Source organism: Corapipo altera, unplaced genomic scaffold (assembly GCF_003945725.1).
Source record: "Corapipo altera isolate COAL_440 unplaced genomic scaffold, ASM394572v1 0, whole genome shotgun sequence".
Lineage (NCBI taxonomy): Eukaryota > Metazoa > Chordata > Aves > Passeriformes > Pipridae > Corapipo > Corapipo altera.
Window position 1 is genome coordinate 56,438,156 of NW_020884872.1, and position 22,469 is coordinate 56,460,624.

General features: G+C 38.3%; 1 protein-coding gene across 9 annotated transcripts in view; it reads right to left on the reverse strand.

The window, feature by feature from the left end:
- Nucleotides 1-22,469, reverse strand: part of FNDC3A (fibronectin type III domain containing 3A) — a 117,542-nt gene that overhangs the window by 41,179 nt on the left and 53,894 nt on the right. For 4 of the 9 annotated variants that reach the window (XM_027648729.1, XM_027648781.1, XM_027648743.1 and 1 more), the window contains 4 exons: nucleotides 11,966-12,042; nucleotides 7,153-7,390; nucleotides 3,616-3,888; nucleotides 1,522-1,580 (listed from right to left, as the gene is read on the reverse strand). In XM_027648729.1, the coding sequence (XP_027504530.1) occupies nucleotides 1,522-1,580; nucleotides 3,616-3,888; nucleotides 7,153-7,390; nucleotides 11,966-12,042 (647 nt within the window). Of the gene's footprint in view, nucleotides 1-1,521; nucleotides 1,581-3,615; nucleotides 3,889-7,152; nucleotides 7,391-11,965; nucleotides 12,043-15,021; nucleotides 15,147-16,599; nucleotides 16,642-17,589; nucleotides 17,636-22,469 lie in introns of those variants that run through there. The other 5 variants (XM_027648747.1, XM_027648753.1, XM_027648770.1 and 2 more) reach the window with 4 other exon arrangements.

Consider the following 22,469-nt stretch of genomic DNA (forward strand, 5'->3'; position numbering starts at 1 on the left):
CAACCAAAACAATAAAAATCGTGCAGGAATATTTCTGATGAGAACTACAAATGGAAGGTTTGAAAGAACAATCTCCTGGTTTGCTTGTGGGAGCATGAGGAAAGCATTTCCTCGATGAAACTGTAGGAGGGTTGCTTGTGATCCTGCAAGGCCTGAGTAAGTAACAGAGACTCCTATCACATCACATCACACTCCCCCAAGCTGCAACATCACCCAGCCTTCTACCCACTTCCAGCCCTGACTGTCCCTTACCTTCATAAAGCATAAGCCTCTCCAAGTGCTGGAAGTTTGGCCTTTTGCCTCATGTACACTATGTGGTCTGTAGTAGACCACCATTGCCTATGCCTGTGATGTCTTCTGAGGTCTGCAGAGATCACTTGTAGGCACACAGCTACATACAATGTCGTTCAGGCAAGGACATGGTAGGGAAGGCAAATAGCGTGCTTGCCTAAAAGGCATAGATGGTTGAGTTGGGATGGAAGGGAGTGAAAGAAAGCAACAGTAGTAGCACTCCATTGTTTTTCCCTATGTTATTAGCAACACAGCAGAAGACCACACTTGTTGATCCACAGTTCTCACAGTCTAATTTAGGAAGCTCAGAATTCCCCTTGGCAATGCAGCCACTGAGAGTACCCCAACTTGGATGGCATTCTGTATGTCCTGTCCACTGACAGAGGACTACGCACACGTCTGGAGAACTGGTCCCTGTATTTCTAGTCAGGACAGAAAGGGCCATCCACATTGTCACTTATTAGTAATGCATTAGTTAGGCTAGTATTTTTAATAGCTAATGAATCCCTTAAATGCTTTCTGGCATTATCTTACAGCAAACCTATAGTCTTCAGATCCCCTGCACAAGTCTCTACTGCCTGATCTACCAGAGTGATAGCAATAGGTGTTTGCTAACATCTGTGGAGATGAGATGCACAACAACAGGCAGCAAAACCTCTGCTGGCAGGACTTTGGAGGTTCTAGCTGTCAGAAGAAAGATGAGATGTAGAAAAGCTGGATTACACTCCAGATCCTGGATAAAAATCAGTGCTATCAGATGTAGACTGGTATTCATTTATTACAGCCATAAATTCTTCTGACTCTTTCTCCAGCTTCTTTAAGTCTGGTCCTAATGAACCGTTCTTAATTCCAGTCTGTAGTCTTTGTTTACTCTACTTCAGCCCTTTAGCCTCTCAATAAAGTTCTGGTATCTTTGTCTCACCAATCTTCATCCTTCTCAGGTGATTTCAGTCTCTTGCTACTACTGCCCACTACTGTTAATACTGACATTCACAGAGTGGCAAAGAAGAATTCTGCATAATAAGTAAGTAGCAAGACAATTTTAGCTTCATAAATGTTAATACATTAAAAATTACTTTGATTGTTTACATTCCAGAAACTGTGAGATAAGTGAATTTGCTTTAGTGTGGAAAGTTAAAGATGCTTTAAATTTGGGAGAGAGAAAAGGAGGTGTAACTGTAAAACGGCAACAGATACATTCTGATTTTATTGAAAGCTTTTGTTACTTACCACTGGCTTGGTTATATTAGAAAGAAGTGCTTCCAGTGCTTTTGTTTCTTCATCCTTTTCTTAAAAAACAAAATCAAAGCAAACAGAAAGTACCCATGAATATTGTGTAGTGACTTTACAGTGAAATATCTCTTCAAAATCAGCAACTGCACACAGATGAAAGTATTTACAAAATAGAACACCTTGCTAACTTGCATTTGTCTAGGTAACATAAAACCAAAAAAGCTCCTGATTAAGTTGTTAATATAAAACTATTTCTAAATCTGTCCTATGATTTATGGAATACAGAAAGCCTGGCTATCTTTTATTAATGTATAACTTTAACTACTGCTCTGGAGAACTTCTGATCTTGGATGAGATATTTCCATAGATTTCTCTTTGGATGTAGATGCAGTCAACTTGCAGCAGTTTTAAATATGTTATTGCATATCATCTGGAAGCCTACTGGTAACACTGCTTGCCTCCCTCAATTGCAAGGGAAAGAATCTAAGGTCTTTTGTTTCAGTTGAAGGTATTGCTGAGTTTCAAAGGACTCACAGTATATAGAAAGTGTTTTATGTACTCTCTCTTACACAATATTAAAATTTTATTATCTTGATAGAGTACTACTCAGTTTTGATAGTGCAGCCAGGGATTTTTAATTCACTTAACCTTTAGTTTAAACTAAACATAAAAGAAAAACAAATTCTGACAAAATTCTTTAAAAAACACATTTTTTAAAAACCAGATCAAATCTATTTACAACTTTGTTTCTAAGATGGTTTATGCTGTTGAAACTAATTAAATGCTTCTCTGACTTCTGTTTGACAAGTCTAAGTCTCAGTATGTCTCCCCAATGTCTCCTGAATTAAATAATTTTGAAAAGTGGACTTTTCCATTTCTTAAGTAAAATACTTCTGAAGAAACCACTAATGTAATTTTTGTAACATATGTAAGCAACAGTACATTTTATCACCTGTGCCTTGGTAAAGGTAGCTCACAGATAAATACCAACTAACAAAGTAAACTGAAGTCAAGACTCTGGAACTATAGTGACAAGTATTCACTGAAGTTTGGAGCAACAGTTCCCAACTTCTGACTTCAGGCTGTATCTCAAAGGTGGCATTTGGTACTAAATTTTCACAGGGTATCATCTACACATACTTTTAAACAGCTCTCATAGGCTGAGATTTCCTGGTTTTGATTAGATGTACTTTTGTCACAGTCCCTTTGGTTTACAGCAATCATACATTGTCATAAAATTATCATCTCAAAGCAAACTTCAGCGAGTGGAGAAAAACCACGATTTTTTTGCCCCTCAACATCAGCAGTTACCAGCTCCTATTCTGAGAAAACTGGTTTTGGCTGTGATAACAAGCCTTTGATGTGTTCAGAATCTGAAGGGCTATGCCAATGACCTCAAAGTTGCATAGTGACACATCTTCAGATTTGACAATGACTGTATGACCAAGACTCAGTGAATTCAGTCTACCTGTGAGATCACAAGTGAAATAAAGATATTAATAATAAACACACTCCCTATGGCAGCGTCCTAGAAAACATGAACTCCCATGGACTAATGTGAGGACCAGTCTTTTCCTACAAGGGCCCTTCATTAAAGAGTAGGTAGGGACAGGCATTATACAGACTTTATACAACAGCAGTATCTCTTTTACAAAACATTCTTCTTTAACAAGTTGAATGTAGGTTTCCTGTATCAGACACCTGGTTCTTTCCATGTTTTCTACAACATCAAGCAGGCCATCAATATTCAGTGATTCCTAAAAATGCAAGAACCAGTAACTCTGGACAAAGCAGAGATTTTTCTTTAAACATTGTTATGTTTATGAAGTATGACTGATAATATTTTCTCAAATTTAGATGGAGACTTCCATGTCAGTTGTTTTTGTTCTCTTAGGCCCATCATTCCAATGTGATAAGCAAGCCAACTGCCCTTTAACTCCACTCTATGTAAGGCAGTGCAGTTACAGGCTACTTCTCAACTGCAAGACTGTCAAAGTGTGGTGTTCTACAAATGCTATGCTCAGTTGTACACTGAACTTGCATCATATATTTATATGTGTGTATATATATATTACTTTTGATAACACTTACCTTCTACTTCTGTGTCCATCTGAGAATTGCTTTTTCCTTTACCCAAAGACTTGCTTTTGGTAGAACCTGTGCTTATACCACCTGCATCTTGTCCTTTTGTAAGTCCATTATGTTCACTTGTAGGAGAAGGACATTTCTGAGGAGATGACGGAGGACTGTTTAACCTATCCTTCTGAGTTCCATGTCGATCTTTTAATTTTTTTTGTAACCTTTCATATGTTTTACTAGACCTTTCATCTCTAAAGTTGGATCTTCCATGAGCAGGCAGAGTATCTAAATGAAAGAAGAAAAAAGAAATCATTAAGAACAGAATGTAATTAAAAATCTACTTACAAATGCTATGTGTGTAAAATGTGCACTTGTGTGTAAAATAACATCTCTACTGCTATTTGGAAACTCAAGTGTCCAGCAGGTAACCTGATATACACTAACTGGAAATAAACAACATGTTGTGGAGAAAGTGTTATCTTCCTTTTTTTCTACTTAAAAATTATTCTTCAAATGTTTCTATAATCTTCCTTAAGCTGTAAGGTACAGAATAAAGTAATAAAAAAAAAAAAAAGTGACACTTTATTCACTGGAAGAGGTTTGATCCAATGCCTAATAAAATAATCCACTGGTTTTAAGTTTTGGAATGCAACTACAGCTCTATTACTTTAATTATGCTTCAGCAGAAATCAACAGGGAAAAGGCCCATAGAAGCATAGAAACATAGAATCTGTGATCTATAGGGCAATGGAAAGACACTAAAGACAGTATGGCAAAGTCTGGAAAGTGCACCATACCTGTACACAGTAACCCGAGGCATGGCTGCAGTATCATCAAAGACTCATCTCTAACTTAGAAGGTGGGTTTGGAAAAAAGTCAGTACCAGACTAATGAAAATATTAAACTGCAGACTAGCAAACTTTTCTGTCCAATTCTACCATTTGTATTAATTTTGTCTTTATGCTTAGAAACAGGTTACTGACTCAAAACTTTAAAACTATGTGCCACACGGCACCAAGTCTTTCCTCAGTGTAACCCTGCCCACAATAAATGATGAAAGCTTAAAAAAAAAAAAAAATCCTTCAAAACCAGCATAGAATTTGCTCATTTTCAGGTAAGTCAGATCAGTCTAAAGAATAAGTCCATTATTTGTTATTCCTTATGCGCTAGGAAGTACTGAAAACATGATCAAATAAAAACTTCCTTGCAGGATAAAAAAATCAAAAAAACTAGAGAACTTCTCAGTTTCTGGTTTTGGTTGTTTGTTTTTTTTGTTTTTTTTTTTTGTTTTTTTTTTTTTGGGGGGGGGGGTTGTTTGTTTGTTTTTTGTTTGTTTTTAAGATCAGCTTAATTCCCAGGAAGTTTGACAGAGGACTCCTAGATGTGATTTTCACAACCATTAGAAAGCTCAGTGCTTCTGTTAGAGAACTACCATGCTCTATGAGCTTCTGGGGGTTGGTTTGTTCAGTTGTGTTTTTCCTGTAAATTTAGATTCCTCATATAGGAGGATATCTGCAGGCTTTCACTTTTGAAAGGCATAGCCGAAGTCAGAGATCTAGAATTAAAAATTACATCTGTAGCAAATAAATAACAAATTATAGCATTAGTCCTCTAATTTCCTCAACCCAAAGGCATCTTACATATATATTGAAAACAAAGCAAACATAAAACATCCCACTTTATCAATTTTTTTACATTAGCAGTTCAGCAAATTATCACTGAATCCTTACTTAAAGAGATATAATCTGGCAGCAGAAATCTGGAAAAATATTATTTCATTAAAGTATCCTTTATATTTTATGCATTTAGTTATCACAATTCAATCTCTTATTTTAGCAAACTAAAAGCAGACAAGTGCCATCAGGAAATCAGGAAATTAATAAAACTACAAATAAGCACCCAAAGAGCATCTAGCAATGTACTGTTATCAGAGTAGCACCAGAAGAAATAAAGTACAACTTGAGAACAGAAAAACACTAAGAATTCCAGGAAGATCTAGACATTGGTATATTCTTTTCTGACCACTTTGTACATCATTACTATTTAAGTAACTATATGTAGGCCATCTTTAGGTTATTTTAGTAGCATCATAGAATGCTGAGCAGTTGTGTTTAGCCTCTCCTTCCACAGCTTCTAGCCTTCTCTAAAAACAGCAATCTAGAATTGCTCTTTGAAAGTCTTTCAAGGTCGGCACCTGCCTTATCCAAAGAAAAGCAAATCTACCAGAAATGTAAATATTAATCTAACAACCCGACCTGAGTTAGGACACACATACACTTTTGCCAATAAACCATATTAAAGGCAGATGTCAATAGCACTACCAAAGAAAGTTTCAACTACAGTATTAAGCTTAGGTTAGTGGCACCTGATTATTCAAACTGGACTTCAAAGGGACATTCAATTAAATACATAAAGTTTTATGAAAAATGGTACACTTTTTTTTTTTTCTGTAATCAATACTAAGATTTCCTATTTCATTCTTGTCCTAGTTTGAGCAGCCGGGAGCAGTTCACCACAGTGTGGGTGTAACCCAAACTGTGTATTCTATACCCTCTATGTCATTTCCCAGAAACTCTTAACAACAGACCATTTGCAGCAGCTGCCCAGAGCACACCTGACCCTTCAGGTTATAGTTATGGGCAGTGTTAACTCCCCTCCAGGGAATCATTAGCTCCTCCACACCCAGCCTGAGGGGTCATGTCTGCTAACAGGACACCAAGGATTCCAAAAGTATCTCCTGACTCACAACCACCCATTGTGGAACTCCCCACCCCGGGGGAGGTACTGGGCATTCCCACTTGAACCTGAGTGTATATACTCCTGGGGTCTTGGGACTTCTGGTACCACTTGTCGGATCCAGAGGAGGACCAGAACCTCGACCAGACTGCAACCACCACCCTCGACCAGACTGTGATGAGCACTCTCATCAACAGGTTTTCCCCTCCCCTTTTACTTTGGACTCAGGGGGACCATGTGGGGCTCAGCATGGGGGCCAATGAGCACCATTCTGTTCATGCCCCAGGGTGCTGGGTTATACATCTAGGTTTTGTGGGTTAAAACCAACTGCTTGTCTATATAATTGTATTATTGTATCATTTTTTATTAAATTGTAACTCTGACTTGTGGTCTCTCTTGAGTTGGGTTAGTTCCTCTTGCCAGTTTACCTTTAAACCAGCACAATGCTTCAAGCAGGATACTTGCAAGACATGAGCTCTCGGAATAGTGCACAGGTATGGATTTAAATGTTGAACCACTACAAACACTTTCTGCACTGCTTTCCTGGGTAAATCTACAACTGATACACATAAGAAGTAATCTGCATATTTAATGGATCACTGAAGAGACAAGTCAAATAAATTAAAAGAGCTTCTGGAATAATAAGCTTCAGTAAAATCAAGGCTGGTATCCTCATAAAAAATTCTGTGTATGGCTCCCATTCAAGCTATAAGTCTTGCTCGATAAAGCCAACACAGCAGCATAACAGACACTGGAAGTGAAGAGAACATTATTCCCTTTGACAGAACTTGCTATATTTGATGAGTTACTTACCCACATCCCCATAGACTTGTGAGGTGTGATACTGCGGAATGTACTGTGTTGCCATGTCACCAGCTCCAGTCACAGGTGAGTACATGTGACGTGGTGGAGGGGGTATCATGGTTGGAAGAGGAAGGAAGCTGGGCAGTGGGGGATGTGGAGGCCTGTGTATTACTGCGTGACCACCAGGATGAAATTCTGGAGCCTGGGGAACCACCACAACTCTTCGAACACCGTTATCCTCAATAACCTGTACAGTGAGAGACACCACACACCAAAAGAGAAATGTCAGGAAGTTTCTACAGATACTTAAACAAAGCTAGGAATAGTAAAGCCCTTAAATTTGAGGAAAGGAAAACAGAAGAGCTCAAGAAAAATGATGTAGGACAAATAAAGGGCTATCTATGTTACGTGTATTAACTGCAGCAATGCCATTAATTTCTCAATGGGGTAGGGAAAAATACTGTTAAAAAAATCTGACTGTAACAACGTCTTATAAACAGCCAGGTGTATTTATGGCATGAGTGTAGCTTCTCCTTAGTGTACACCATTTCCACCCTCATTCACACTGCTTGTATGCTACACTGCTTCTAGGATTTGTTCTACAGCATAACAACTAGATTGCTTCACAGAGTGAGTTGACAGACCTTACTCCACAAAAATAGTGAGAAAGAACAGCAAGAAAAAAGGCAAGCTGTGTCTGGTTATTGTTCTGTTCCCAACACTAACCCAGGAGGCACTTGCCATACTGCTCCTTTAGCATGCAGCAGCCACCATCTGCATCAAACTGTTAGCAAACAAAGTAGCAGGATGGTAGTCAGCCCTCTCATGACTCCTTCACAAGTCAAGGTAGTTCTAAAAAAATTTTTTTTTCTTCTCCCCCATCCCCCTGCCTGTTAAAATGTCTTGCACCCTTAAGGAAACCACATACTACCCAGAAAGTGGGGGCCTTTGTAGCAGCCTCTGCTAAACTCTGCTGTGCAGAGGCTTGAGAAAAATTAGCAAATGGGAGATGTGATGAATCTGATGGAAAGAAGGCCCGAGGGCACAAATTGTACAAAGTGCTGAAGCAGAAAAATGCTTTTCATGAAATGCATTTCTGGTCCAGTCATCAACTGGACCAGAAACAAACATCTTCCTTGAAGTACTTCACATCATTATTCTCTCTATATGTTTGGATCAATATTGGTAAATTCACAAAAATACATGACTGTTGGTGACACCTAGACACCTAGAGACGTCTTGGCATAATTTGACTTGTGTGTAGTATGGTATCAGTAACTTTAGTGTATGGGATGCCAATGAATAAATTGTTCTTTATTTCTTAGTAAAATGCTGTAGAATAATGTCACAGCAAAAACTGCAATGTAAGTTTTTGAATGAAACATTTATCCAGAAAAGGGGGAGAGGAATGGAATATCACAACCACATTCAATAGCAGAGGACAATGCAACCCTATGACATAAGTTTTCACTGACATTTGAAATAAAATGGGGACATGGACACATACATCAATGAACATCCTTCTGCAACAGGAGCAGAACAATAGATCAAAACACTGCCAAACTGCTTTCAGCTCCAGTGTTTAAGCTTAATGGTATTATGCTTGGCTAGATTTAGTCCCATGCCCTGGTGTGAACGCTTCTACCAAGTCCATGACAGAAAGCTGCTTAGAGGATCAATCATTGGTTTTACCACGTCTCCATTAGAAGTTGGTGTGCATCTGATACAAGCGCAATGGAGCTTCCGGTTTTGTTTTCTCTGACAGCAATCTAATTCGTGTACCCCAAAACTATCCTGCTAGCTGAACCAATAAGTGAGGTAAGTGAGGTAGGTCTAGGAGACTTTCAAAACTTCACCACTGTATTGAGAGAGCACTGTAGAGAGAGCTGCATGCTTTTGGTGTAATGGTAGAGTGAAGATCTCTATGCATATGCAGTAACATTCAGAAGACATAGAAATATGTACATAATGGAGCTAATCCTACTTTACTTACATAAATAGAGAGTTGGAAATTAATATAAATTACCTAAGTGAACACAGCTTTAAAACACACGTACATCACGTGTCTTTAAAAAATGTGTTATTTTCAGTATACAGAAATCATCCTGTATTGTGAAAGAGTAATTTCACTAAAGACAACACTATTCATATCTGTGTAACCACAGCTGAATGGTATCCTAAAGGCAGAATTTATTAGCAGCACTAAATACAACTAGAACTTCTGATGTCCAATGAAATTCTGTAAACATTGAAATGTAGTTTTAATTATTTAAGTCCTTTTTGCTTACAACCCCCCCAAAACATTGCAATCTACTATGATTTTATGAGCAGATTCAGATTAGGTAGGAAGTAGCTTCCATTAAAAAACAAACAAGCTACTGAGTTTATAACTTGTTTCCCTGGGTCTGCTAATAGCCTAAGTACCTCAGAAACAGACATCCAATCCATAAGAGCAGGGACCTTAAGTCTAATAGTGTAAAATTAAGACTCTGACAAGTCTCTAACCGTGTTTCTAGATCAAACATCTACTCAGTGGTAGGCCTCGAGCGGACAACTACACAGATAAAAACCCTCTAAACAGCAGTAAGAGCATCATGCCAAGTATATAATTTTAAGTTAAAAAAGTAAACAAGCTCTCTATTATCCTAATTGTGCTAGCAAAACATGTGGTTCTGGCATAGGCCTGTTTCGTTGAGTGAACCAACCAAACATCACTGGAAAACTCACTAGACTGTCAATATAGACAGCTTAGAGAGGATGAATAAAGATGTGCTTTCTTTCAGAGTTTTACAACTACAGTTCCAAAAGAAGAGGAAGGAAAAAAAAAATCACCTTATGAATTGCTTTTTAGTTATGTGATATAAGAAAAATAAATCTTTAATTCAGTAGTCATCCCCAACTTCTAACAGAGGACAGTATGCCGTACCACTGCCAAGCAGGCATTGAAGCAGCCAGAAGCATAATAGAACTAAATGAAAATGGATAGACAAAGGATGGTTATGCTGAAGTTGTTCTTCCAGGCTGACAGCTTTAGACATTTAACTGGTTTCCAATTTATCTGAAAATACAACTGCAGCTGCTGACATTTAAAAATATATTATGCCTGAAGAAACCAGCTAAGTTACTTTGCTGGGACTGCATTACGTTCAGGAGAACTCTTAGCTCAACAGACTTGCCTGTTTGCAACACTACTATCAAATCTTCTGGCTTGTAACAGGAACTTCCATCATAAACCTCAGTGGCTGCTATATTTTGTCAATAGCAAACACTTCAGAAGGCTTATAAATGATTGGTTTTCCTGGACTGTGGTACTTCTACTCAGATGAAAACAGCTCATCCACCTGTACTGCGCTGAGCAGACGTGAGGCACCTTCAGTTTAAAAGTCTAACACAACACCTGCTTGCACTAACAAACTCCAATCAAAGGTTAATGGACAAGCCTCAGCAAGGTCCAGCCCTTTAGCCTCTTTGCTTCAAGCTGTTTTCAAAGGAAGGATAAATGAATTTTAAAAACATTATTCAGATTGGCACAGGTTACACAACTTCTTAAACATGAAATACTTCATATTTAATTAATATTTAACTTCATCAACTGAAGTTAAATATTCCAGAAATATGGTAAAATTCAGAATTTCACTTATCTCAAAACTTTTTTCCGTTCTTTAAAAATTAATTCTAACAGGAATCAAGTCTTTTTACTATGACCTAAAAATAAATGGATTTTCCTGATTATTTATAATTAATTTTTCTTCTGCCTATTTGGGAACTCAACTATGAAGTATACATAGAATCAACTTATCAGCCAACTTTCAAAAGAAGAAAGATAAAATCACAGAGTACTACTCTGCCTACCCTAACACACTTTTCTTTTGCCAGAGGACAACTTTTTTTAATGCTGTTTAGATAATAAGTCCAACACCTGCTAGACACTGTGGGCTTTTTGGTTGGGTTTTACAAGCTGTAGTCTCTTCTTGGCGCACACCATGGGATGCATGCCAAGCCAGAGACAGACTGATCACAACAACAGAATGTCTTGAGAGAGACTTACATCATGGGGAGTGGCATTCTTCTGTTCTAACTTCCAGGTCTGACCTACTAACTCCTCAACTTTGTTCTCAGTTGAGGGAAAGAAAGAGACACCATCTAGGAGGCCACACATCCCATTATAATACATGTGTCAAAAATAGCCAAGAGGAATCATCCTTTTAATCTACTTTAAAGGATGTCCAGGTTATCTAGCTCACATTTAGTTTTCAGGCATCTAAATTAAGAATCACACAGCAGTGAAAAAATGAGCCCCATTTTAAGGTAAGTGGTAGAAACATCTATTATATGATAACTTTTTCCCAACGGAGAGCTGACATTTTTCCATGTTGTTTGCTATACTTTTTCAACTGATCTGTTTTACTCCTCATCTGCAGGGAACTTCCCAGACATGAACCATGTACATGTATAAAATTATATTGCAGCCAAGAGAAAAAAAACACTAACACAGAAATCAGTACAGGTCCTACACAAGGAGCTATTTGGGCCATGTTTGTATTTTATATTCTGAGGGCATCTAGTATATTAGGAGTCTGAACTCAACAAGAACTGTGCTTGTTATTGTCATGTACGTAGTTAATATATAAACAAACAGGCACGTACACAGCATAGGAAGTCTCCCATCTCAGAGACACCATGGGACATCTCCCCTTGCTTACTTGCTTGATCACAGTGATTCTGAAATCTGACAAATTATTTTCCTGAATTAACTATTATGATTCTACTCCCATAATTTGCATGAAAAGAAATAGAATAAGAATTGAGTGAAGTGACATACCTGTGGGGCATATCCAGGAGGCACATAAATTGGAGGCACTGAACCATTTGGGGACATCATTGGAACCTGAGCAGGACCTAAGCGGGTTACAGAAATATTCAGTACAGCACCATTTAATAATTTGAGAAAGCTGAAAGAACATACTGAATAGCAAAGTCTCAGTGAAAAATATACAAGATAACATGGATAAACAAAGGCAATGAACTGTACAGACAGAATTACAGCAAAGAGCACAAATCAGTTGAATAGAAACAAGCTAAAAAAACCCCACTGGCAGATATTTTTCCGTTTTCTATCAATAAGCTCACAGAAGAGCTCATGTCAAATCTTAACAGATGACAAGTCAAAAGAAGTGCCCCAAGATGAAAAGACAACAGAAGAGACTTTAAAACAGAAACAAATCAAAAAGATATTTGAAACAAATTACTGAAAGCAGTTAAGAGTTACAAGGAAAAGTACTTAAAAAATTGCTATTCTGTTACTATGGTCTTATCACCTAAAGTAGTGTCAATAGCACAGCAGTGGGAAGTAGCAAACTGGACACTAACTTAAGGTCCCAGGGAAAAAGCCAGTGTATTACCCACTGGGAAGTCTACTCCTACTAATAGGAAAAGTCATGATACCGTGATGATCCTTGTACCATGCAAACCATAAAGAATGGAGTTGGGAGGCACTTAGATGAATATGACACAATGAGAATGTGGTAAGGTGGTATTTGTAGATAAAGTATTGCCTGGAAAATCAGATACCTTCAAAGAGCACATACTTGGGTTTTCAAAAAGCTTTTGACAATGTCTCTCAAAGACTCTTAAAGAAGTAACTTTGCCTCTGGTTAAAAAGGGAAATGGTCTTTTAATGCATAACTGATTTGAGAACAGGAAATTAAGATACATAAATGATCAGCTTTCAAAGTGGTTTGAGTGACCAAAGAAGTCCCACAGGCACCCAAAGAACCTGTTCAATGTATTAAACAAAACTTCTGGAAAAGAAAATGAACAGGGAGGTGACAAATTGTTGTTATGTTCTCCGAGAGCTGCAAAAGATCTCATAGTACTCAATGACTAGACGATAAAAAAACAGAAGAAATAGTGTTGATAAATGTGAAGTGATGCACCTCGGCAAAATTGTAACTATTTATTTACAGCAATAAGCCAAAAATTAGATGTAAATAAACATACTGTGCAGCTACTACATATATTTTGAAAGAAATACCAGCCATGCATTGTTTAGTGGCATTCACAGAAATTAAAATTCATAAGTAACAGAACAGAGAACAAGCAGAAAACATCATTATGCTGTGGTATAAATTCACACTGTACTTTCAATATCTTGAGTAATATGTTTGTCTCCACCTTTCAAAAAGAACACACAGAACTAGAAAAAGGGACACACACACAAAAAAAGGAAGTTTGCACTGGCTTTTTACCTGTTTACCAGGAAAGATTTAAGAGACCAGGATCTTTCCACCTGAAAATGGTTCAAAGGGCTGGCAGCAGAACCCCCACCCATAAACTGCCCACAAATGGAAAGACAGATCATTTATAATATCTCATTTACAAGAACCAGATATAGTAAATCAATTCACCAGGTAAGTTTTAAAACAGATAAAGGGATTTCTCATGAAATGCGCAGCTAAATTGTATAAGTTAAATTGCTTTAAGAATACTGCAGAAACTAAAGATTAGGTTCAGATTGGGAGAATTCATCTTTAAGAGCTGTAAAAAATACAAGTATTACTTTTGTTTCAGGAAGCTAGAAATCAGAAAGTTTTTTCTGTGTGCCTGTCCTGTCCTTATGCTGTCCCCTTTAGTACTTGATACTGGCCTCTATCAGAGTAAGCACATTGGCACAGGCTTCAAGAGGGATGTCCTTACATTATCGTGTTTAAAACACACAAGGGAACAGCCACTGAAGTTTAATTATTAAAGAAAAACTGATACACAATATAATTTGAGCGGGTTTTGTGACAAGAGCATAACGTTGGGACTCAGACATTCTAGAATGCATTTCCAAATTTCCAATTCAGTGCAGTGAAGTTATCAAAAGCACCAATCCAACTTAGTGCAGTTTCAGTAATATTCCTGAAAGGGTGTTCACAGCTCCACCTTAGTGTTTTCTAAACTCTGTTTGATCTGCAAATGGAAAGTACTAAGTAAATGCAAAGTACAGTACATAAGACTAGCATACCTCATTCTGATAAGTATGGGCTTGACAGAAAAATAAAGGCACCTATGTCTGACTGCCAAGAGCAGGGAGAAGGAACGAAAAGCGCTCCTTAGAAAAGCAGCATGTAATCCAACTTCATTAAACGTGTTATAGGGACTTCTTTGGGATAAGATAAAGCAGTTTTCAAACATATTACCTAAAAAGAACCACAGCTTTATTATCAACCAAATGCTAACACACAACAGTGGGAGGGGGTGAAGAGACTTTTTAACAATAAGGTCTTAACTGAATGATTAAATGAACTGTGTAACTACAAAGAACATAAGGACTACAGTAAGCTATAAATTGGGATCTGAACATTCCTCCGGTAGTTTTGCTCATCTGAAACTCAAAAATGTTTCAGCAAAAGTTTCTCCTGAGTATGAAGTGCTAAAAAGAAACAAAAGTGAAGTGAAAAGCAGTAAAAGAGAAACTAAAAAAGTGCTTTGCAGCACTAGCTTACAATAAATGCAAAAAGGTCAACAATAATGGAGCATATTTATTTTAAGCTGCCATTCAAACAAATAATGGTTTCAATTCTTACGTAAGAAGATGGATTTTACATGACTTGTATCTTGCATTGCTTACTTGCAGTTTTTCTGTAATTAACAGAAAACACTGACACTTTTACTAAGCTCAGTATTTTAAACTATGTAAGTTTCAAGTAAATTCAGAATTAAGAGCAGAGTTACTTTAAATTTTTACAGAACACAATGTCCTTGGGGGATAAAGGAACTCTAACATGAACAGCCAGTTTCTTTGTGAACTAGCGAGTATCTGTGTTTGTCTTTTTTGTTTTGCTTTAAACATATAATGAATATTGTTTAACAACCTTTTTAAAGCTTACTTACTTAGCACTTTAATCTCTCTAACAAACATAAAAAAGCAGTTATCTCCAATCCAGTACAAAGGTTGATCCACAAAGCCATTTCCAGTATACCCATAACCTAGTAGTCACAAAAATAAAGACATAAAGGCAATGTACGAACCCGAAAAAATATTGCAGTGTTAGAGTCAAATCAGTAGCTTCAAAAATTGCATCCCATTTTTAGCACTTCAAAGTATCAGAAGTAATGAAAACATTATTTTGAATATTCAAGAACTCTAATTTACTCCTGATTAGACTTCCAAGTGGCTGTGAAATGCAGTTAGATTGCAAAGGAACACCCAGGAAAATGGAAAGCATGGGACAAAAAGTTGGCAGACTTCACATGTATTTTTAATGAATACTGGGTTTTACAGTAAAATTAGTGATTTCTTGACAGAAAGCATATTATAACCTGCAAAATTTTATCTAGAGATAAAATGCTATAAAAACGTTTTGGTTTTTTTCCTTCACTAATGTGAAAATCTTGGCTCTCCTTCAGTGAAATACAGCACAAGAGTAATTTTCATGCTTTTAAGTATTGGCTAGGCTGTTGCATGACAAAACCCGTGTGTTTTACCATGACATGAGAATTACTATCTAGTACCACCAGATAACAACATGAGAAACTAATGTTAAGCAAACATCTAATTTTCTGTATGGGGCATAAATGGAATTGACTTAATCCAAATCACTGTACTATGAATGTTGATTACTTGAATGTCGTAAGAGGACGTCTCAAATCTTCTATATACTTTCAGGTATACAAGTTCTCTTATATAATAAGTGGAAAAGAAGTATTGTGGGAGAGAAAACAAACACATAACTATGTTACTTTATTACTGAAAAATGTCTCATCAAACTCAGCAAAGGTTGATTTAACTCAACCCGGGATGTTTCCCCAGGCTCTGTTTATTATTGTGCTAAAAATCGCAACAGCGGGACGAATATCTCCTTCCTGTAGCAATAGCAGGTGAAGTTCTCTAACGTGTCTATCTGAGCAGACTGTAAAACCCCCATTATGTTCACTACAGCCACCATAAACGTGTGGCAAAATTACCAGCGCTGCATCATCGCTGGGGTCGCGACAAGTTGATCTATGCATAGCAACACCTGACAACCTGAGGACACCGCCATCGTTCGCCTAGTAGATACACCATTTCTTTTTTATTTCAACCATTAAGCATCGCTCCATTTTAAGCGTCTCATAAGGGCGGCTCGGTAAAGGTGCGCACACCGGATTCCCAGCGCCGGGGCCGGGAATGCTCTTCCGGGGCACTCCCCGCCCGGCCCTGCGCTACAACACCCAGGCTCCTGCGGCCTCCCAGCTCACGGGCGCCCTGCTCCCCTCACGGCTCGGGGCCACCGCGGCCCCGGGGCCGCAGCCACCGCCTCCGGGGCCCGAGAGCGCGTCACCGGCACAGGGGCCTGGCAGCGCTCCGGCTCCTGCCCCTCAGGCTTTTTTTTCCGGCCATCGCAGCTCTCCCCCATCCGCCACTGCCGCACCACCGCGGGGCCGCCCGCCCGCAGCTCTCATGTTTCACCGCAGCCCCGGGCTCCTTACCGCTCATTTCGGGCCGGGCGGGCGCTGCTCCCGGCGCACCGCGGCAGGCGGGGCGGGGCGGGCAGGGGCGGCTCCCTCAGGTGCGCAGCTGTGCCCGCTCCGCCCCGCGGCCGCTCCGCGCCCCGCGCTCCGCCCTTCGAGGGGCAGCGGCATCCTTTGCCATCCTGGGCCCGGTTTTTTACTGTCATCTACCAGCTGTCATTGCCTGCTGTGATCCGAGTCATTTAGCCGAAAGCTTTTACGTTAATTGGCATAATTAAGTGCTAAAGAATTACTTCGGCCTAGTCCTTTCAGAGGATTTTCCTTGAGCTGACCTGTTAATCAGTTTACACCTAAGAAAGGGGGTGCACAAACAGATCTGGTTGCAAACAAACACTTTCCGGCGCGGCGTTTGGAAAGCTGCAGTGACTTTGATACTAATCTATGTGGATACTGCAGCTCATGAACACTGCTATACTTAGCATTAGTCTAATGTGAACAGTGATGAATCACTGCTATCCCCAGGAGGAAATAGCATTCAGGATTTACTGCAGCACATTAGGTTAACTATGGCTCTATAACCGAACACCCACACTTTGACATCACACAGGCGATGATATGCATCACTGACGCAAGCACTGACAGGATCGGACACAAAGGCCACAGCAGCTGAAACAATAGAGCGCACAGCTGACGTAGCAGCACACCCCTCTAACACTGATGAGCTGCAGTAAATCAATAGTCCCAGATGCCACAAACAGTTGCACCACTCTGTCTTTTACTTAAGGGCTAAGACTTCAAAGTTTTATTTTGGACTCCCAATAGCTACAAGTAATTACAAAAATCAGTAACAATAACCACCATCAATGGGTCTACATTTGTCTTGTAAACTGTGCCTGGAAAATACTTCCAAATTAGTACTTCACATTAATATCAGCAGCTTTACACATACTAGGTGGAACATAATAAAAGCAAGCAATAAGAAAAAAGAGAAGCAAGCACAGAACTTACTGTTAGGCCTGAGCTGGGGAAGAGGCACAGGAAGGAACTGTGAATGCTGCAAGGACACAGGCAATCAGAAGACTTCAGCTTGCAATGCTGTCAATTTAACATATTCCTTATGCTCTGAATTCACCCTGACAAAACAATCCCTTCCCTTCCCCATCCATCTGTCTACTTTTGCCAGTAAGGCTGGGGTATAGCAGCTGACAAAGCAGCAACATCAATTAAAATATATTAATTGGCTAAAAATAATAATAATAAAAAAAATCTATCAGCAGGCAGCAGGCTGGCAAACACAAGGAAACACTGAAGATAAAACATTATCATAGTTGCTTTCAAAAGCAGGGGGGAAAAGCATCAGTTTCATCCACACAGACTTTGGAATAATGGATAAAAGAACAGAAAGCTATGAAGCCTAACTACAATATTTCTAAAGATTACATCCTAATAAGATCCTGATCCTTCCCATGAAACCACACATACATATTCAGGAGAGGAAAAAAAAAAAGGATGTGAAATCCCTTCCCATAGGCAAAGTGCAGAGATGACAGGTTCCTGTAGCACTTTATCATGAATATAGCTATCAGTTTTCTTTTATAATGGTCTCATGTACTTTCAAAGGAAAAAGGTGACAATGGTTTCTATGTTCAAATGGTAAATGTACTTTTACTTCACCTGTTTCTAAACAATGACCATGGTGCAATTTTGTGATTAAAAAGAGATTGTAAGTCCATGCCTTTGAACGGTGCAAACTTCACAACACACAGTTACACTTGGGAGCTTGCATAAAGATGATTGTAGTTGTTTGAGATACTCCAATAATAAGAGTTTTTATATGTACTTTCTGAAGCAGTTCTGTGGCACAGTGACCAATTCTATCCTACTTTATTAAAAAAAAAGTACTGATGATTCAAAGATGTTAACGTGGAAATACAACACACACTTTGTAGTGTGCATCCTAGACTGTTAAATTGCTCTCTTAAGTTTGCCAGTTTAGGCAAACTTAATGATTTAGTGGAAGAGTTAAGTCAAAAAATCATTCTTTCCCCCATAGTCTCTCGATGTAAATATCAGGTGAACCATAAATCACTCCATTTCAAAGGAAGTAAAATGTGATATACCATTCTTAACATGGAGAAGCTTTGATAAAAATGTTTTTATTCTTAGCAAGAAAAATAATCTGCACTCATTCTAATCTAACTGCATTGCATATTTGCTGAGCTTTTTCTTCAAAGAGAGCTTAATGTCCTAGCACCAATGCTGAGCAGTACTGATGCTCAACTTTTTCAGAATAATAACTTAATATTTGTGCATACTGCTTAATCATGTTCCATTTGATTCACAACATTCAGAATAAACTATAATTTAATCATCTAACAGTTGTTACCACTAGAATTTGTGTTTTTCTAACCAGGTGGTTTTGTTTTTATCCCCATATAACACTGCAGACCAGGTAGTTAAAAAGTTAAGCACTGCTACTGACAGCTACTTGTGGTTAAGAGGTGAAAAGCACAACTGAGTCTCAATAGTTGGCAGTCCTTGGTGTGTAGACAGTGGCTTCTACAAAAGTGTCTGTTGATCCAGAGAAGACAGATCTTGGAAGGAGCAAGCATCAACTTCAACTTCCTTGCCACCCACCACCACCTGCTTGTGCTAAGAATGAAATTACATAATATAATTACTTGTAAAGGCCTTTTCAGCATCCTGATATTCAACTTATTACACTACTGAGTTATTTTTTTTCTGTGCACACCTACCTAGGTACATTGCCTTAAAACTAGAATGCAAAATTATCTGGCACATTCTGCTGTTGCAGACCCGGCATTCAGAGAAGCTCCCCTTCCTTTTGCAGATTTTTTAATATTCCCCCTCCTCAAATTACTATACACACATACACACGTGTATGTGTGTATATATATATATATACATATACACAAACTATGAATTGAATATGATTTATTGAATATTACCTATACAAATGTAATGTATTGATTAAGCAAATCATTAGCATTCATGTAAGTGCTGAAACAATTTTACCAAATTCTAGGGTAAGGTATTTTAAAAGTATGGATAAGAGATAAGACTCTGTGGATTTAAAAAAAAAAATCTGTTTGAGCAAACTGGGATTATTACAACACATATAGTGTCAGAAACCCTAGAAAAAATTATTATCAGAAAAGGCTGCCAAGAGAAAATTTGGTGACCAACTCAAATTTTTAATTTGAGGCAGACATTAAAGATGTACTACTCCGAGTCCCTGGAGTCTACTAATAACTGAAAACCTTCAAGCTGTTTAGATTCCAAGCTAATTATATAAATAAATACAATGTCCATTTAAAATAAAATCAAAGCAGAACAAAAATTATTACGATTATAAGCAGCTGAAATCCTTCTAGTATATAAAATAAATACAAACCACATCTTTCTTTAAAGGAACCAATTTGGGAGTAGTCATTCCTAACTAGAAGACATAAAAAGAAGTTAGTAGGACATGAATTGTCTCAGCTTTCCAGAAACCCCATAATCCAGTATTCTACATGATAAGCCAGAAAGATGGAAAAATATGACATTGACTCCACAACTGGAGTTCTAGAGTGCAAAAACAGGGCTAAATCTTGTTCTTAGAATAAGGCAAAAAGTTAATGATAATTGCTGATTTTTAAAAAACCCTCACACTCGACAGCTCTGCCTCACTGAAATTTTACTCCCTTAGATGCAATTCCCTGTAGTAGGTGAGTTTGCTGTTCTGGTCAGATAAAAAGATCATCTCTAACAATACAAAGCAATGGAAAGAATTCAGTCCTACAGGACTGCCTCTCTTCACACTCACTGCATACAATTATTTTTATGCCTACATTTGAGGGGTTCACTTGAGTCCACTAACCAAGTTTTAGCAACACTACAGTTCCACAAAGAAATGTTCATGTAGGTGTCTAAACCATGAAATAAATTTTGAAGTAACAGTTTATTACCCAGTTTTGTTTCAAATCATGAGTGGAGAAAACAATCCCTGAAGCTGACAATTCAAAAGATGACATTTGCAATGTGAAATCCTTCTGTCATGACACAAACAGCAGGGAAGAAGGCTCAGGCAAATTATACAGAATCACATGACAAAAGAGAGACATAAGACCAAATTGAAAACATCTGATGTCACACACCTTACACTTTGCAGCATCTAAACCAAACACTTGGCCTCACCAGGGTGATTCACTGGCTACCTCCAGAGGACAACTCTCTGCACATTTATCAGGGAGTCACCTCATACTGAATGACACAAATCATTAAGCACAAACCATGTGCCCTCAAGCAGATCTCTGGTTCAGGCCTGCTCTAGTCACTCTTCTGTCCAATTTCAGTAGAGTACATCGAGTTTTCTCAGAGTGGATTCCTACTGTCAGAAAAAGGATTCCTCTTGTTCAGTTAGTAGGTAGACTAAATTCTGTGCTATGCTCAAGCAGACTAACTCCACAGCTTGCTCCTGCCTAGGAGAGTGCTATGAACACCAGACTATGGAATAATCAGGTCACCTCTGCTGAAGACGGACAACTAGAAAGTGGAATGGAACACGCTTAACTCCTTTAATCCAAGAGCTTCTAAATGGAAAATACAGAGCAAGCCTTTAAAACAGGAATCAGAACCCAAGACTTCATCTAAATCATACAGTAATTCCCATTATGTCGACAAAAAAAGGCAGCTTGCTTTCCCATGTATTTTCCCTCAAATTATTTTTTGAGGTGAAGATGCCCATCTCTAAAAGACAACATGGAGAAAAGTTTAACTTAGAGTATCCCCGAGCCTCATGGCCAAGAGACTCTGTTGGAACTGGGGAGCTACAAGTTCATATTCTGTGGTGCTTGTAGAGCTCAGATCTCTTTGGTTACAGGCGAGTGCCGTAACCAGCTTCCTGCTGCTGATTGCGTTTGCGATCATATAGCCCAAGTAAACACACAGCCTTTCTTTATGGAGAGACAGAAAGGCAACTTTTATATACTGTCTCTACATTGTCTCTGATGTCTGGCTTTTGACTGCCCCTGCAGCTTTATGTTTTGTACAATTACAGGCATATAGGGAATTCCATGGTTAAAACACGACAAGCAACGCATTCAGTTTGCTTGCTAGGATTAGATCCTGATTCAATGGGTGACCTGGGCTGCATGGGAGACTTTTGTGGCTAAATCTAAGTTACAGCTAAGGTGGAATCAAACATCCTGAATGTGACCCCTTGCACAGTTCTTTCCACAGACATACTTTTCTGTCTTTTCTGTGTTCTCTTTTCTGTCTTTTCACTAATAACAAGAAAAGCCTATGAATGCAGCTACAATAGGGGATGCTCTGAAGACAGTGGAAATAAAAGTTGACTAAAAAACTACTGGTTTTGAAAATTCTTAACATTGCAACTGACATGATAAATACTTCACCATTTAGATTAAGATTTCTGGTTCTGCTAATGACTTAAAGTCCACACAAAAGAATTTTCAAACTTTGCAGAAATTTGATACTGAATTAACCCCAAATCAGAGTATGCATAAAAAAGCACTGATATTCTCAGTTCGATTTAGCAACATAGAAAGGCACCATGCTTACTATAAACACCTGCAGCCTCTTCTGTAGTGAAATGTTCTCACTAGCACACAAATCACTGAATACTATCAACCAAATCCCACTGCAAACCTCACATTTTACTATTGAAAGTGATTTGAAAGTGTTTTTCAGGATCTGTGTTAGCTAAAAAAAAAAATAATTAAATAATCTCAGGCTAACTAATAAAGACTTTTTAAAATTGTATTCACATCTTTTAAATTGTTATAGCATTTGAAATTTAAAATTTGGTCTTTTTGGTGTTTTATGTGACAAAAGCTCCTTGATTCTCCACAATGAGCCATTTA